At 49.5% G+C, this 18,039-nt stretch overlaps 1 gene segment (V, D, J or C); it reads left to right on the top strand.

Moving 5' to 3' along the window:
• The first annotated feature begins 17,072 nt into the window (after positions 1–17,072).
• On the top strand, positions 17,073–17,616 carry LOC105880755 (immunoglobulin lambda variable 6-57-like). The segment is given in 2 exon segments: positions 17,073–17,153; positions 17,279–17,616. Coding segments are annotated over 2 exon segments (384 nt in total).
• The last annotated feature ends 423 nt before the right edge of the window (positions 17,617–18,039 follow it).

Genomic DNA, 18,039 nt, shown 5'->3' on the forward strand with positions numbered 1-18,039 from the left:
TCCCAGGAGAACAGGGCAGCCCGTGAGGATGGGAGACATAGACCCAGCTTGGGCTCCCTGTGGGTGAATTGGGACTGGCACTCCTCTCCCTGGTGGGGATATAGTTTGAACTCTGTGGCCCAAAAGTCAGACCTGCAGACCAGATCTTGTGCGCCGAGGTCTTGCATTGCCCGGGGCACAGAAGGGATATACGTGAACAGCCTGCTGAGGTGTGTGTGCCTTCAGGGGCAAATCGGTGTCCTAGAGGGCAACCCTCCTCCTAAAGGGAGGCCGTGCGCCCAACCCAGGTGGCGTTCCTGCACAGGGAACCTCCCCGCCAGCATCACAGTCCAGGGAGGCCCGGTGGCATGAGGTCTGGCATGGTGGCAGAGGCCCAGGAGTAGCTGCGGAGTTGGGGAGGGTGGAAAGAAGCGAGGCCTGCTCCAGACTGCGGGTCTCAGACACCCCCACCCCCATACACGCAGACTTTCTGGCTGAGCGGGGCCATTCCAGCCCCTCCCTGACAGCTTTTCCTTGAAGCAAAATATAGAACTTTGACCCCTGCTAATGGCATTGGTGGTGCCTGAGGGCAGGATTACCCAACCCAGCTCTGCCCAGACTGTCTCCTAGACCAGCCCTCACTGAGGGGCAGAAAAGGACACACCTGGAAGTCCCAGGGCCCCACCGAACACCTGAGGCACTAGAGTGCCTCCCCAGAGGAACAAGAGCTGACAATAGGACACAAAAACAACAGCGTAGCCTGTTCTTCCAAGCAAGCACCACCTACTGACAGGGAGGACATCCTGCACACCCTTTTCACGGCACCCACTGACTCATTATACAGGGAGTGGTCAAATCTCACCCACAGACACCACCTACCGGTTCAGAAACTAAACAAGGCATGTGAATACCCAAACAAAAACCTAAAGAAAAGAAACAACTGATCGACATGGGAAGAAATCAGGGAAGGAATTCTGGAAATATGAAGAACCAAACGGAAAACACACCCCCAAAGAGGAGCACCAGCCCCCTAGAAACAGGCACCAAACAAAGTCAGGAAACCAAAATGACAGAAGGGAAATTTCGTATGTGGATCATAAGAAAACTCACCAACCTGCAAGAACAACTCAATAACCAACACAAAGAAACCATAAAAAGCCTCCAGGACCTAGAACAAAAGTTCACTAAAGAAATCGACACAATGAACAAAAGTTTAACCGAACTCCTGGAAATGAAGAATCAATTCAGGGAACTACAAAACACAGTGGAAAGTCTCAAGAACAGGTTAGATCAAACAGAAGGAAGAATTTCAGAGATTGAAGATAATACCCTCTAACTAAATAAAACAGTCACAGAAATAGAGCAGAGAAACAAGAGAAAAGAGCAAAGCCTACAAGAGATGTGGGATTATGTGAAGAAACCTAATGTGAGGGTCATAGGGTTACCAGAAGGGGAAGAGGACAACACTCAAGGGTTGGACAAGCTATTTGAAGATATAATAGAGGAAAATTTCCCAGGCCTTGCTAAAAATCTTGATATACATTTCCGGCGGAGAGCACCGTGAGGCACGCAGCGGACAGTTCCCGAGGGGCCCATTAGGCCCTTCTGAGCCTTCCAGGCCCTCTGGCTCCATGTGAGCTGGTGCGCCCTCCAGGGATGAGCCTCGGCCCTGCCCTGCAGGAACCCGGTGCCCTCGCTGTGGCTGCCCTCCAGTGAAGCCCAGGCCTAGAAGCAGCAGCGAACGTCTCTGGCAACCCCACCTTGGTGACCTGATGATGGCGGCCGGCCACCTGGTCTTTTGGCCCAGCCCTGCCCGGCCTAGGCTAAGCCCCTTCCAAGCTTCCAGAACACGACGCCTTTGGGAGGCTGCAGGTGTGGCGGGGTGAGAAGTATGGCGACTTGCCCAAACGCTGAGGAGGGCCGTTAGGGTTTGGAGAGCCTGAGAAGGCCGGTCTGTGTGCTCAAGCTCGGTCACCTTCTTGGGCCGTGGAGTGGTGCAGATCCGGGTCTTGCTGTGCCCGCTCTGTACCAAAGGGGTGCGCCCCACTTAGTCCTGACAACGACGGACAAAGGCCTTAAAGGGCCTGGAAGGTGAGCAGAGCCCGGGATGACGATGGGTGGAATGGTTAGCGGGCCTTCGGGCGGTTGGTCTTCGTTCTGCCACCAGACAGAAGAAAGAAAACATAACCACATTTGGAAATGTGGTTATGTGCCCACCACCTTTTGGGAAGATTTACTGGCCAATTATAGAAGAAGGCCTGTGTATATAATATGAAAAAGCTGTTCTCAACTTTCCCCCCAACCTTTTAAAAGAAAATGTTTACTACATCTAATCCTTCTAGATGTAAAGAGGTTGCCGAAGTATGATAAAGTAGAGTTAGAAAATAACACATCTTGTAAATGCCCATTTGTTAAAAAAAAAAAATCATAGGAAAAAAATGTCTTCTGGAAATGACTTTTTGAAACGGAATTGTTAGACCACCTCTGGAAGCGACATGTGTTCACGTTTGTTCAGTGGGTTAAAGGATATGGAGCAGAAAACCTTGAGAAGGAAGAGAAGATTCTGTGCCAGGCTGGTCATATTTAGAAGACATTTAAATATCATAAGCATTGTTTTGTGTTTGCATTTTGTTCCTCATTACTGTATATATAGTTCACAAAGCTAAGTACTTTTTTGAAATATCTAGTCTTTCTAGATGTTCTGAAGTGCCTGATATATGTTAAAAGTAGAAGTAGTAATACCCTTTGTGAATACCTTTTTGTTAAAATTCATATGAAATTTTGGGGGGGAATGGCTAAACCACCTCTTGAGTAGTACACATTGTGTTTGTGCAGGGGTTCAGGGGAGGAGGGAGGACAAGGAGGAGCTCTATGCCAGTGCGCTTATAGTGAGGCAAGATTAACCATAGTTCCTATGTCTGTGCATTTTGTCTTACCTGTGTATATAGTGTATATAAAAGACAAACAAGTCCTAATTTACATCTAGTCTTTCTAGATGTTAAAAGAGGTTGCCAGTGTATGACAAAAATAGAATTAGTAAAGTAATAGTTTGTACATTTTGGTTTTAAAATTTGTAGGAAAGATTGTCTTCTGAAAAATCTGAGCATTCATAGCCCACTGGGTTGGTGGAGGAGGGAAGGGTTCTAGGCCAGAATGTCCATATTTTGAAGACACTTTCAAATTATAACTGTTACATGTGCGCAGTTTATTCACAACTGCTGTGTATATAGTGGACAAATAAAATCCTTACCCGAAATATCTAGTCTATCTAGATGTTTACAAGTGCCCAACGTATGTTAAATGTAGAGGTAGTAAAATATCACTTTGTAAATATCTTTTTGCTAAAGTTCACAGGAAATACTGTCTTTTGGGAATAGAATTGTTAAACCATCTCTGTGAGCAGTATAGTACCATGTCTGCTCGTTCAATGGTTTGGACGAGGTGGGAGGGAAGGAATTGGCAAAAGGACATTATCAGATATCAGTTTTCTTATGTTTTGTGCATTTTGTTTTGCTGTGTGTATATATGGATATATATAATGTATATAATGGATAAATGAGTCCTAATTTTGCAATATCTAGTCTCTAGATGTTAAAGAGGTTGCCAGTGTATGATAAAGTAGTTAGTAAAATTAGCACATTTTGTACACTTTGTGTTGAAATTCATAGGAAATCTTGTCCTCTGTAAATTACTTTTGGATATGAATTTGTTCGACCATTTCTAAGCATTACATATGCCTGTACTTGTCCCCTAGATATAAGACAGAGAGAAGGAAATGGAATGGTTCAAGACCAAAATGGTCATATTTAGACTATACTTCAGATTATAACCATTGCTATGTGCGTGCAGTTTTATTTAACAGTGCTGTTACATAGTGGACAAGTTCTTATATGAAATATCTAGTCTTTCTAGATATTTAGAAATGCTTGATGTATTTAAAAGTAGAAGTAGTAAAATAACACTTTGTAAATAGCTTTTAAAATCTGATGCCCAGATGGTTTCACACCCGAATTTTACCACACTACAAAGAAGATCTAGTACCTATCTTGCAGAAACTATTCCACAACAACGAGAAGAACAGAAACCTCCCTGACACCTTTTATGAAGCAAATATTACTCTGATACCAAATCCAGGAAAGGATGCAACAAAAAAAGAAAACTACAGACCAATATCCCTAATGAATAGAGATGCAAAAATTTTCAACAAAATCTTAGCTAACCGAATCCAGACACTTATCAAAAAAAAAAAATCGAACGCGATCAAGTGGTCTTCATCCCAGGGATGCAGGGATGGTTCAACATACGTAAATCTATAAATGCAATTGACCACATAAACAGAAGCAAAAACAAAGACCACACGATTCTTTCAATAGATGCAGAAAAAGCTTTTGACAAAATTCAACACCCTTTCATGATACAAACACTTAAGAAAATAGGCATAGAAGGGACATACCTAAAAATGATACAAGCCATATATGACAGACCCATAGCCAACATCATACTGAATGGGGAAAAATGGAAAGCATTCCCATTTAGAACTGGAACCAGACAAGGCTGCCCAATATCACCACTTCTATTCAACATCGTGCTGGAAGTCCTGGCTACAGCAATCAGACAGGAAAGTGGAATTAAAGGTATCCAAATAGGGGCAGAAGAGATCAAACTTTCACTGTTTGCTGATGATATGATATTATATTTAGAAAACCCCAAAGATTCAACCAAGAAACTCCTGGAACTGATAAATGAATTTAGTAAAGGCTCAGGATACAAAATCAATACACAGAAACAGAGGCATTCATATACGCCAACAACAATCAAATTGAGAACCAAATCAAAGACTCAATTCCCTTCACAATAGCAACAAAGAAATTAAAGTACCTAGGAATATATCTAACCAAGGAGGTTAAAGACCTCTACAGGGAGAACTATGAAACACTGAGGAAGGAAATAGCAGAGGGTGTAAACAGATGGAAATCCATACCATGCTGGTGGGTCGGAAGACTCAACATCATTAAAATGTCTATACTACCCAAACTGATCTCCAGATTCAATGCAATACCTATTAAAATCCCATCAGCATTCTTCACAGATATAGAAAAAATAATTTTACACTTCGTATGGAATCAAAGAAGACCCCAAATATCAAAATCAATTCTAGGCAACAAAAACAAAATGGGAGGTATTAATATGCCAGATATCAAACTATACTACAAAGCTGCAGTAATGAAATCAATCTGGTATTGGCACAAAAATAGAAACATTGACCAGTGGAACAGATGTGAGAACCCTGATATAAAACCATCCTGATATAGCAATCTAATCTTTGACAAAGCAGACAAAAACATACGCTTGGGAAAAGAATCCCTTTTCAATAAATGGTGCTGGGAAAACTGCATAGCCACTTGTAGAAGGCTAAAGCAGGACCCACACCTTTCATCTCTCACAAAAATCAACTCACACTGGATAACAGACTTAAACCTAAGGTATGAAACTATTAGAATTCTAGAGGAAAATATTGGAAACACTCTCGTAGACATCGGCCTAGGCAAAGAGTTGATGAAGAAGTCCCCAAAGGCAATCACAGCAGCAACAAAAATAAATAAATGGGACATGATGAAATTAAAAAGTTTCTGCACAGCCAAAGAAGTAGTCATGAAAGTAAACAGACAACCTACAGAATGGGAGAAAATTTTTGCATCCAACACATCTGATAAGGGACTGATAACTAGAATATACTTAGAACTCATGAAAATCAGCAAGAAAAAATCAAATAACCCTATTAAAAAGTGGGCAAAGGACTTGAACAGAAATTTTCTAAAGAAGACAGAAGAATGGCCAACAAACATGAAAAAATGCTCAACATCTCTAATCATCAGGGAAATGCAAATCAAAACCACAATGTGATATCACTTAACTCCAGTGAGAATGGCCTTTATCAAAAAGAATCCAAACAATAAATGTTGGCGTGGATGCAGAAAGAAAGGAACACTCCTACACTGCTTCTGGGAGTGCAAACTAGTTCATCCTCTGTGGAAAGCAATATGGAGATACCTTAAAGTGATACAAGTGAATCTACCATTTGATCCAGCAATCCCATTGCTGGGCATCTAAACAAAAGATCCAATGACACTCTACAAAAAAGATACCCGCATTCGAATGTTTATAGCAGCACGATTCATAATGGCAAGGCTGTGGAAACAGCCCAAGTGCCCATCAATCCAAGAATGGATTAATAAAATGTGGTATATGTATACCATGGAGTACTATTCAGCTGTAAGAAACAACGGTGATATAGCACATCTTATATTTTCCTGGTTAGAGCTGGAACCCATACTACTAAGTGAAGTTTACCAAGAATGGAAAAACAAGCACCACATATACTCGCCAGCAAACTGGTATTAACTGAACAGCACCTAAGTGGACACATAGGTACTACAGTAATAGGGTATTGGGCAGGTGAGAGCAGGTAGGGGGGCCGGTACATACATACATAATGAGTGAGATGTGCACCATCTGGGGGACAGTCATGCTGGAGACTCAGACATGTGGGGGAAGGGGGGGAATGGGCATCTATTGAAACCTTAAAATCTGTATCCCCATAATATGTCGAAAAAAAATGATATATTATAATGTGTATGCCATAAATTTTACTCTTTTAAAATATACACTTCAAATTTTCTTTAGTGTTTATTGAGTTGTGCAACCATCACCATGACACGAATTTAGAATATTTTCATCACCCTACTAATAAACAGCTATTAGTCTAATAGCTAATATTACTATAACTTTCGCTTGTATATCCAATTTTCATTTCCCACATAACTTAGGAGATTAACAAATGAAAATGTTTACTAGGTTAATTTTCATATAAGAAATATATCAAGACATACTTTAGTACTTCATTCATTTTTATTGCCAAGGAAAAGATTCCATGGCATGTATGTCCTACAGGTTGTTAAACCATTCATGAGTTGTTGGACATTTACTTTGCTTAAAGCTGTTCATTTTATGAGTAAGGCTTCTGTGATCATTTGTAAACAAGTTTCAAATTTCCCTGTGGATTAATGTGTGTATTTTTCTTGGGTTTGGTAGCAGTGGACTTTCAGGGTGATATAATTACTGTTGTTGAGGAAATGTCTGATTTCTTTCCAAGGGGGCTGCACAACTTTACATTCGCATGAATAACACACGAGAGTTCCAACTTCTCCCCATTCTCATCAGCATTTGTCATCACGAGTCATTGTGTTTGTGGCCACCCCAGTGGGTCTGCAGCGGTCCATCTCTTTGACTCGATGGCATTTCCCTGGTGGCTCATGGTGTGGGACCCACTCGTGTGCCACCTGCTTCCAGTCACGCAGGGCAGCGAAGGTCTGAGGCCCTTCCTGAGTCTCTCACTCAGGACACGCTAGACTGAGGCGGGTTGAATCCCACACGCAGCCTGCCCCCCACGGAGCGGACACGCCTGTCCCAGCACAGACTCCTCTCAGGGGCAGCGACGGCAGAGCAGGGTGACACCCCCGTCCCAGGCCAGAAGATGAGGCGCCCTGTGGACCCCGCCTGCTGGCGCTGCAGCTCCAGGCTCCAGGCCTGTGCTAGAGCCGGCTCCTGCGCAGCCACCGTCCCTCCCCACGGGACACACGGCAGGTCCAGCGAGTGTCCCCTGTGCCTCAGCAGAGCATGCGCCACTGGGAACCGGGACTCCGATGGGGACGTGGCTGCAGTAGCTTCTCTCTGTGCTCACACGGTGCCAGCAGCATTGGCCAAACAGCCCATCAGCTTCCAGACACCCGCATGACAAAGAACGCAGAACAGTATTCTAGGAACAAATAAAATTTCCTGTAGATGGAATAACATGAGACTAAAGTAAGTGTAGAGGTAGACCACATCAATGGGTAGAATTTTGTTAACAAAAATATAAAAAAAAATACATTTAATATATGAAGAAAGAAATCAGACCTAACAGGTACAGTGTACGCTACCTGGGTGATGGGCTCAGGTAACTGGGACTCAGGCAGTACAGAAGCAATTCATGGAACCAAAACATTTCTTCCCATGGAATATTCTGAAATTTTAAAATAAGAAAAGAATAAAAGTATTTGAATAAATTCTAGTCAAAATTTTTATTGAATCTTAAAATTTTTTTGTTAATAATATGGGAAAATTTAAATCCAGGAAAAGCCTCAAATGTTTTGCAAATGAACACAAAGTGAGTGGACACACACTTACATTTTGAGACACAGACTAAAGCAATATTAATTTCAACAGTCTAAGGCTGTTGCTGGAACAAATACAAGAAAGTTTCATTAACAGTTCAGAAATATTCGTAGGTATGAAATGCACTAGGATACATTTAAAGTACCATGTAGCAAACACAATGGACTCAATGACCAAACAGAGGCATGAATCACAATCAAAACATTGCTTCCAAATTTTGTACACAGAGAGATTGAGAATGATATGTAGGAAAAGTATTTTACCTTAATTTAAAAGAGCAAGCAGTCCCCCCCTGGTGGAATAACACAGAAAGCCTTTCACTGCTCGGGAACTACTTGAGAACTGACAACAGTGAGTTTCAGATTTTCCATCCCACACAGCAGGCCGTGCAGGGCTGGGACCTTGAGCTAAACAAAATGAGGTGGCGTCACGGACGTGGGCTCCGCCATTGACTGGGCAAGCCAGGGAGCCTCCCTGGGCTGTCCTGATCCTGCGCAGACTCGAGTGGGCACCGGGGCTCAGGGTTGCAGCCGCCGCTCCGGGTGCAGGGAAGCCTCCCAGCTGGGCCTGCCTCCCCTCGGGGCCAGCCTGAGCTCCAGGCCACTGGTGCCACACAGTGTTCCTCACAACGGCGTGCAGGGGGCTTCCTCTGTAAGTTAAAGTTGTTTTGAGTTTGGAGCCTCTGAGAATCATGTGAAAAGAAAGGCTCAGACAAGAAAGTCATTTATTGGGGCAGAGGGTCCCTGGAGGAAGACACATGGGGACGGGGCTGGCGTGGGAGGGGGCTTCAGACCACAGCCCCGACCCCTGTGCAAGGAGAGAGGGAGGAAGGATGGGTAGGACCAGCCTCAGACCACTGGCAGGTCTGAGGATGCCTCAGAAGGCTGAGCGGGTCCTGGCCCATGGGGAGCCCGTTGGAGAATCCTGCTTCCTGCAGGGGGACCTGGCTGCAGGGACCCCGGGCTCATCACTGCCTGAGCCAGCCCAGGGACAGGGGCTCAGTCACCTGTGCTCCTCCCTGCAGGTTCTCCTGGACGGAGGTCTAGGTGGGCATTTCCATGGCCACAACTACTGTCCTCTGCTGCTGTGTCCACCCTCAGGACAGGGCTGTGTCCTGCTCCACCTACACCCCACGCAAGGTCAAACCTGAGATGTCCTGGAGTTGGGGGCCTTGGGCACCCACAGTCCCTGCAGCCACTGAGAGGCCCCCTCTGCCCGAGCTGCATGCCAGGCACAGGGGCTGTGGAAGACCTGACTCACAGCAGCCAACTCTTCTGGGGTCAAATGAAGTCCTCAGGACTGAGGTGGCCTGGGGTGTCCTCTGGAGCCATCCTGATCCTGCTCGAGTGCTGGCTCTTCCTGATCCAGTGACCTGCGTCCTGTCTCTTAACTCCTGTTCCATTCCCAGCATCTAACGCATGGCAGGCCTTCCCTGAATATTCTTTTAAAGAATGAATGAATAACTGAATACTAAGTTCCCTGACAGATGATTAACACCCCCATTGTTCCTATACAGAGGTAAATGAGTTCCTTGGCCCTGTATGTCTCTAAATTGTGCAAACTTCTTTCCACATTGTCACCCCATGCTGACAAATGCACAACCAAACCTACCATAGTCCTGAGCCCTGCTCTTCCCTGTGGCCTTCCCTGCATAAGCTGCAGCATCACAGTCTCATGGGGTCAGCCGCCCCCACCACACACTCTGGACTGTCACTGCCTGACCCACAGCCTGGGCTTCTGTCTTCTGTCCCCATGTCCCACCTCAGAGGCACATGCCCTTCTTCCCCTTCCCTACTTCCTCTGCTGTCATCTCCCTCAGCCGCCCAGGAATGTTTCCTGCCCATTCTGTGCTTCAAGGTCTCCTAAAATTCCTGTCCTAGAGCTGAGTCTCTAATAGGGTGACCGAGGACAGGCACAGCTGTGGGTAAACCTCTCCCCTTAAATGAAGGAGACTCAGCCTCATGGCCCTGGGCATTGTCCCCACTGGATGCCTCAGCCCCACCCCCACCCCCTCTGCCCCACACCAGAGTCTGCCACCCCCTCTCTGAGCCTTGCTCTGGACAGGGCTGAGCATCCCACAGTCTATGTTCCCCTCTGTCAACCCCATTTCCCCTTGGTGACCTCCTGGTCACACCAGCATCCCCCAGCAAGTGCCCCTCCTGTCAGGTGTCCTCATGGAGAGATATTCTCTGTGATTTCTCCAGAGCAGGTGACACGCTCTTGTGGACCAGGAGTCTACACGGGCCACCTCTGCTCGACTGTCAGCCATTTTTGCCCACAATGCCCACAGAGTCTCTGTAAAGTAAAACCAAACACTAAAATTTATACAAGTACTAAAAAACACTGACATTACTATCCAATTTCTACTAGCAGAAGAAATGTGGAACAGAAGGTGAAATCCATCCAGAGGACAACACATAATAACACTATATATGAAGGAAAACTTCATACAACTGTGCATGGTGCATATACTATATATAAGGCCATTTCAGAATGTCACTCCCACCCTGGCCTCCCGCTGGAGCCGTCTCTCCCCACAGACAGGGCAGGGGCTGCTGCAGCCATGGCAGGTGCAGGAGCTCAGGGGGGCCCAGGACAGAGCAGTGGGTGTGGCTGGAGCCCCAGAGCCAGGGGAGGGGCTGCAGGGCTGTGGGGTGGGGGGGCCAGACGAGGAAGGGGCTGAGGGGTGAGGGATGTGGAATTTGTGCAAACAGCCCTGGGGAGTCAGTGCCAGACTTTTAACCAGGGGGTGACCTGGCATGGAATTATCAGTCTGGAGGGCATCAGCGAGAGGCCTGCGGGAAGCAGGGGATCCTGAGTCCAGGTGTCTAGGGACTATTCACACAGTTAAGGCAGATTCACACCCAGGACACAGTGAGGAAGGGATGGTGTCTGCATTCACCTGTCCAGGCAGTCAGTTTACTGCAGAGACTTTAAAATGTCACACATATTTTCCCAGTAAACTGTAAAAAATATGAGTAAGAAAATACAGATAGGGAAATTATATTTAGGACATCTAAAACAAAACTGGTATATAGAATGACAATCAGATAATGGTAAAAAAAAAAAAAAAAGAAAGAAAAGAAAAGAAAACTAAAAAATACCCCAAAACCCCCACAAAATGCTGGTATGAAATACATGATTCATATAAACAGAAAATACAAATTAGGAAGATAGAGCTCACCTCATAAAATTAAGAAATGTGTGGCTCTATGCACTATTATATGTTATGACTGCCAAACTACTAATTTTGCACAAAACAATTCTAGTGAGTATCAACACTCTACAATGAGTCAGTATTAAACTGTTTTCTGAATTGCTGAATTTTAGACATATCACTGAGCCAGTTACTTGAACATTTCTCTTCAACACTATCTCACTCAACATACTTCACACTATACGCACCAGATCAATGTTCTAGCAAATGTGGTGCCTGCCATGATGGCCATTTAGAATTTTCTAGAATGTACTCTGGGGTGCTTCATGATAAAAAGTTACATATGCACAGGATTGCACCTCTCATAGTCCAGGGTTCCTTCTGGGAGTGAGAAACCCCAGTGATCATTCACAGTGTACTGGGGTCACTCTACCAGGGAGTCAGCCCATGGGTGTGTGACCAGAGACAGTGACTGGGGAGCTGCAGAGACCAGCTGGGCTCTCAGGTCTCTGGGCCATGGGGAGGTGTGTGCCTGTGACCAGCAGGGGGCGCTGGGGGACTGCCCTGTGGTCCCTACACAGCTGCTCAGGGAGGACCAGTCACTCCAAGGAGCCTGGGCCTCAGGTCTGTGCCCTGTGCTCACTGATGGGGACTCAGCAGCTGTATCTTCCCTGGCCTGGCACAGTCCCCTGAGCAGGGCCCTTTGTATGGTCCCAGCAGCTGCTTCCTCCCAGGGCTCCCCCAAGGGGCAAAGCAAAGCCCCCTCCTCAGTGTGCAGTGAGAGCTGAGCTCCAGCCCAGGGCTCAGGGCGGGGCTGGGCAGTCCCTGGATGGAAACACGTTTGCATGAGCAGCCCCTCCTCTGCAGAGGGTGGGGACAAAAGGAGGCCTGGGCAGCCCAGCCCCACTGTGGGGACCAGGGGCTGTGTGCACCATGGCCTGGGCTCCTCTCCTGCTCGTGCTCCTCTCTCACTGCACAGGTAGGGACAGGCCTGGGAGACCCAGGGCAGCCCCAAGTCCACTCTGTCTCTTCTGGCTTAAGTCCAGGCTTAACCCTGATCCCGGCCCCATCATCCATGTGTGTCTGTTTGCAGGTTCCCTGTCCCAGCCTGTGGTGACTCAGCCGCCCTCCCTCTCTGCATCTCCTCGGGCATCAGCCAGACTCACCTGCACCTTGAGAAGTGACATCAGTGTTGGTGGTTACAGGATATACTGGCACCAGCAGAAGCCAGGGAGCCCGCCCCGCTATCTCCTGAGATACTACTCAGACTCAGATAAGCACCAGGGCTCCGGGGTCCCCAGCCGCTTCTCTGGCTCCAAAGACGCCTCGGCCAACGCAGGGATTCTGCACGTCTCTGGGCTGCAGCCTGAGGACGAGGCTGACTATTACTGTGCCGTGTGGCACAACAGTGCTTGTCACAGTGACACAGGCGGATGGGGAAGTGGGACGAAAACCCCAGCCTGTGCAGGGTCTCATCTGATGATAATTTTCAAATTTTACAATAACTGTGATAAAGGCGCATTCATCTTGGAAGCACTTTCAGTTTCGAAAAGGCTCTGCTGTCAATTTTCCATTTGATATTTCTGAATTCTCAGAAATGGAAAAATAAATCCTCCCGATGACATGGAAATGTTGGCTGTTTATTCAAGTGTCCTAAATCCGGAGTGTGTAGAGCTGACCTGTCTCTAGACAAGAAAACAAGAAAGTTGTCCCTTTCTAGCTGACAATTGGGTCGGAGCCCGAGGACCATCCCAGGAGGTCGCTGGGCCCTCACTGCTCGTGGCAGAACCTGTAGTGAAACTTCAGCCATTTATGCCCCGTTGTGAGAAGCGGCAGCCCTTCCATAGAACCTCGGATCACTTGGAGGACGTCAGCACCGTGGTAATAGGACATCCTGCGTCTTGTCACCTGTGTGTGGACAGCTGTTCCTCGCTCAGGACACAGAATCTTACCAGTGGAAGCAAGTGTGTTGACAGTTATGACTCTTGCATGTACAGTTGATTGACCTACACTAATTAGTGTCTCTGTGATCCAAACATGATTGGGAGTGTCAGATACGTGTCCTGCAGGAAAGGCCGGCGCACTCGAAATCAGGTAATCACACACAAATTCAATAAAGACGGACATTACGAAGGTGTGAGCAGAGTGTGTGGAAAGCCTAATTGAGAGTAGAAACCATGACCTGCCACCGCGGGGTCACTGTGTCCCTGCAAGGGGTGGTGAGTCCAAGGGTTGGGGTGCAGAAGGCCACCCGTGCATCCCTGCAGTCCATGGTGACCCCACACGAGGGCCCCTGGGGAGCAAACATCTTTCCCAGGTGGGCAAAGGGCCAGAAGCAGGTTCATCTGCCAGGAGGGCTAAGCTGTGCAGTGCACATGCGCAGAGCGTGTGAGGCTGTGGCCAGCAGGGGGCGCTGCGGGTCTGATGTGAGAGAGTGGGGGGAGCCCATAGGTCCTCACTGGACAAATGGCTGAGCCTCCTCTTGAGACTGGGTGTGATGAGCCCACACATGTGTGACTCTCCTGCAGGGGGACAGCTCTACCCATGGAGACACTCGGTGCCTGGGCTTCCCTCAGCCCGTGGGAGACTCAGGCCATCTCTTCCTTCTCCACCCAAGGGGGTCCTCTGTCAAGCCAAAGTCACACCAGTGGTTGGAGAGGAGCATGGCAGGGTCACACCTGCATGAGGTGACTCCAACCACCAAGCAGGACAGACAGACTCAGGTGTCCCCTGGTCGACAGTGTGGAGCCCAGCAGGTGGTGCTGGGTGTCCCCATAGGGCGGAATGGACACTCCCATGTCGTATACACTCAGATGACAACAGTGTGAGCTATGCAAGGGCAGCTCACAGGCAGGTTTCTGTCCCCACTACCAGTGAGGTGACCCTGTCCCCACCCCATCCCTGAGAGGCCACCTGCTCCCACTGTGGAGACCTGAGCAGCAGCAGCAGCGTCAGTCAGCACAGGCTGGTCGCTGCCCAGAGTGACCAGAGCACCAGGGAGGACAGGGGGGCCCAGGGATCCTTTGTTCGGAAGGGGATGATTGCTTGTCCTGGGAGCATGAAGGGTGTGGGACTGTCCCCCACTGGAAGTCACAGTGCAGGTGACAGATGGCAGCATGTGAGTCCACAGAGGCCCACTGAGCTGATATGGGACTGTGCTGTGACTGGTGGATCTTCCCACAGGTTTTCTGTTCCTGTAGCCGCCTCACACCCCAGCCATCATCCTATCCCTTCTGCAGATTCCTGCGGCCCCCTGGAGGGCAGGGCTCTGTGTGCAGACCCCATGGTGGTTCCTCGCTGCCACGGGTGCTCCTCCCTCCCCTGCTCCTCCCATGTGGACTTTTCTGCCTCCCCATTCACCCCCAAACCTCTGAGCTCTTGTTCCTCAGGGTCATTCACCGGCTCCTCCCAGCCCTAACACACTGTCACTCTCAGGCACAGGAGGAGCGTCCTGACTTCCCCTGGGGCCTGGCGAGGAGCCGCTGTCCTGTTCAGTGTCCCCAGGCGCAGCCCTGCCAGGACCACATCCCTCCACGCCCCTCTGAACGCACCTCCTCCCCTTTCCTGCCTTTGCTTCTCCCCTCATGGCAGCCTCAGCGCCACACGGACTGTGTCCGGGACGGAAGGCGGAGGCTGGCTCTCCTCTGTGGAGCAGACAGGGGCTGGACGTCCCCGCACACAGAGAAGGAGCCTCCCACGGGGACCGCTGTCATGGGGGATAGCAAGTGTCTCCCAAGTGTCCTTATTTCTCTCCTCCCTCATCCAGGGAGGTTGGAGGGCGGCAGGCACACATGTGACCCATGGCCACCCTCACACCCGAGTGTTCACCTAGATGCCCCATTTCCTTGAGCATAAAATCGCTCTGGAATAAATCCATGCACTTTTGTCTTTGCCTATGTCCTCACTCATGTGTACAACATATAGTATTCCAGACATTAACCCGTGATTTCAATATCCTTCCTTTATTTGCCATCCTACACACCTTTGGATCCTGTGACGCTGTCAGAAGGCTAATACTCAATGATTTCCACAAATATGTAAAACATAATTGAAAACAATTTACTAAAGAGCAGGACAATCAATACAATAAAATTATAAATATATTGGAGTAAACCCATAGATACTAATTTATGGGAAGACATCTCAGACTAAACTTGTAGATATTAAATTTGGGGAACTCATGACAAAATCCAGGTGTAAATTGCCTTTAAAATCATGAACAGGTGATGTTGAATTGAGTCTCTCTTCCCAATTTCCCATAATCCCACTGCATAAGGTGCATAAAAAGTTTAGGAAATTTATCTTTTTTATGTCACCAACTTTGTCAATGAAAGCTGAACCAGCATCCAGTACCGGGTGGATGTCTGGGTGACGTCATAGATTGGGGGAACCTGCCCAGTGACCCCGCTGAGGGCCCTGAGAGGGCGGGGAGGCTGACGGCCCCAGGGCGGATCCCGGAGACGCGGCGCGGGCAGCAGGTCCCCATCCGCGCCCCAGCAGGCCCTGGCGTGGGCGCAGCGCAGCGCCCGGTCCCTCCAGCCCCTCTGGCGCCGGCGCGGGGAGCAGGGGCTGCACGAGCGTCTGTTCCGCACGCGCCTGCACAACCTCTTCATAAATAAACCACAGGTTTTTCCAACACACAACGAGCCTCGGCGAATTTCTGTCCCCAGAGCGGGGGCGGCCCCTGAGGTCCCATCTCCGGCCTCCACTCGCCGTGCACACGGCGCACGCGGGGACAGCACGCCCAGCTGGACCGCACAGCTCCGCCGTCACACGTCACCTGCCCCACTGCCTGCTGCACACTTGTCCCAACTGGGAACGCAAACTTTGGTCCCAGGACCCCAGACAGGCCCTGCATACTGTGTCCCAGGACGGCAGCGGGGACCCCGCCGACCCGCACCCAGAGCGCCACATTACACGGATCCTGACCCGCCCCCACCCAGACAGCCCGTCGCCGGCCGCGCGGACCCTCTCTCCAGACCTCTCCGCCGTCCGGGCCCCGGGCCTCCCTCTGCCTTGGTGGCCCTCGGTGCTGAGGGCTCTGATGAAACCGTCCCCTGACGGGCCTGGGCCCTCCCCTCAGGGTCCCTCTGCCGTCACCATGTCTCTGGTGGAGAACCTGGTCCCTGATAGAGTGCTCCCCTCTGTGTCAGTCCTCTCAGTCACGTGCTCCAGCCCCGGTCACGTGGTCCCCCTGGAGAAGGCAGAGCCTCACCCCTGTCCGTCCACACTCAGCCCATTCTGCCTGCGACATCCACACCTCCAGTGACACAGAGTCAGAGTGTCTTCACCACAGTAGTGGCCCCGGGACCATCGGGACAGATTTGGCGGTTAACCGAGCGGGGAGCACAGGATGCTGAGCAGAGACCCTGGGACAGTGGCTGGAATTGAGAGGGGTGCGGGGCGGGGAGGGCAGGAGCCTGAGCGCCTCCCCTTCCCAGGTGCTGTACCTCCCACGTCCACCAGAGGGCGCTGTGGTCTCAGCACCTGCCCAGGCTCCCCAGGGCCTCAGCTGTGTTCTCTGCCCCACCTGCAGGTGTCCCTGTGCCCTCCGTGGGGTGTACCCTCCCCTGGCACACTGTCTGCATCTCTCAGCCACAGCTAGTGTGAAGGCTAAGGTGGGGCTGGTGCAGCTTCTAGGAAGAAGACATTTGCATGGAGACCTCCCACCCTGAGGGTCAGAAAGACACATAAGGGGGGTTGGTGGGCTCAGTCCTGGCTGTCAGCTCAGGAAGCAGAGCCTGGGGTGTCCCCACCATGGCCTGGGCCGCGCTGCTCCTCACCCTTCTTGCTCACTGCACAGGTGGCTGCCCGCAGGGAACTCTGGGAGGGCTCCCCGATGTCACCTGGAGTGAGGATCTCGCCCTCCTCTTTGGAAACAGGGTCTGATCTGTTCTCACTGACCTCTGTGTCCCTCTCTCTCTGCAGGGTCTTTGGCCAACATTGTCCTGACTCAGCCCAGCTCTGTGTCGGGGTCTCCAGGGCAGAAGGTCACCATCTCCTGCACCCGCAGCAGTGGCAGCATTGGGGGCTACTATGTGAGCTGGTACCAGCAGCGCCCGGGCAGTGCCCCCACCACCGTGATCTACGGGGATGACAAAAGACCCTCCGGAGTCCCCGATCGGTTCTCTGGCTCCATCGACAGCTCCTCCAACTCTGCCTCCCTGACCATCTCGGGGCTGCAGTCTGAGGACGAGGCCGACTACTACTGTCAGTCTTATGATGACAGCTACAATCACACAGTGCTCCAGAGCATGGGGAAGTGAGACAAAAACCCCAGAGCATCCTCGCCCTGGCGCTGACCTCAGCCTGTCCCCACCAGGCTGTCAGCTCTTCCCCTGTCCCTCCTGGATGCTTGAGATCAAATTGGCCTCTCGCAATTTGGCATATTTTCCTTCAGTGAATCAATTTCATCTTTCACGTGCTGATGGCTTATCTTCTAACACATTTATAGTCCGTCATGTGTTAGATTTAGTTGAAAACAATGTGTCTGAAGGTAAAACCAGATATTTTGTGCCGGGAGCTGTCTGGCACAATATAAGATGTTTAGTAGCAACTCTGGCCTCCAGTAACACTCGCCCTCATTTGTGACAACAAACCTGTCTCCAGACACTGCCAAATGTCCCCAGCCTGGAGGGCAAGGTCAGCTCTGGTTGAAACCACTCAGTGACAGAGCCTGTCCTCACGCA

The sequence above is a fragment of the Microcebus murinus genome, chromosome 22, assembly GCF_040939455.1.
Source record: "Microcebus murinus isolate Inina chromosome 22, M.murinus_Inina_mat1.0, whole genome shotgun sequence".
Taxonomy (NCBI): domain Eukaryota; kingdom Metazoa; phylum Chordata; class Mammalia; order Primates; family Cheirogaleidae; genus Microcebus; species Microcebus murinus.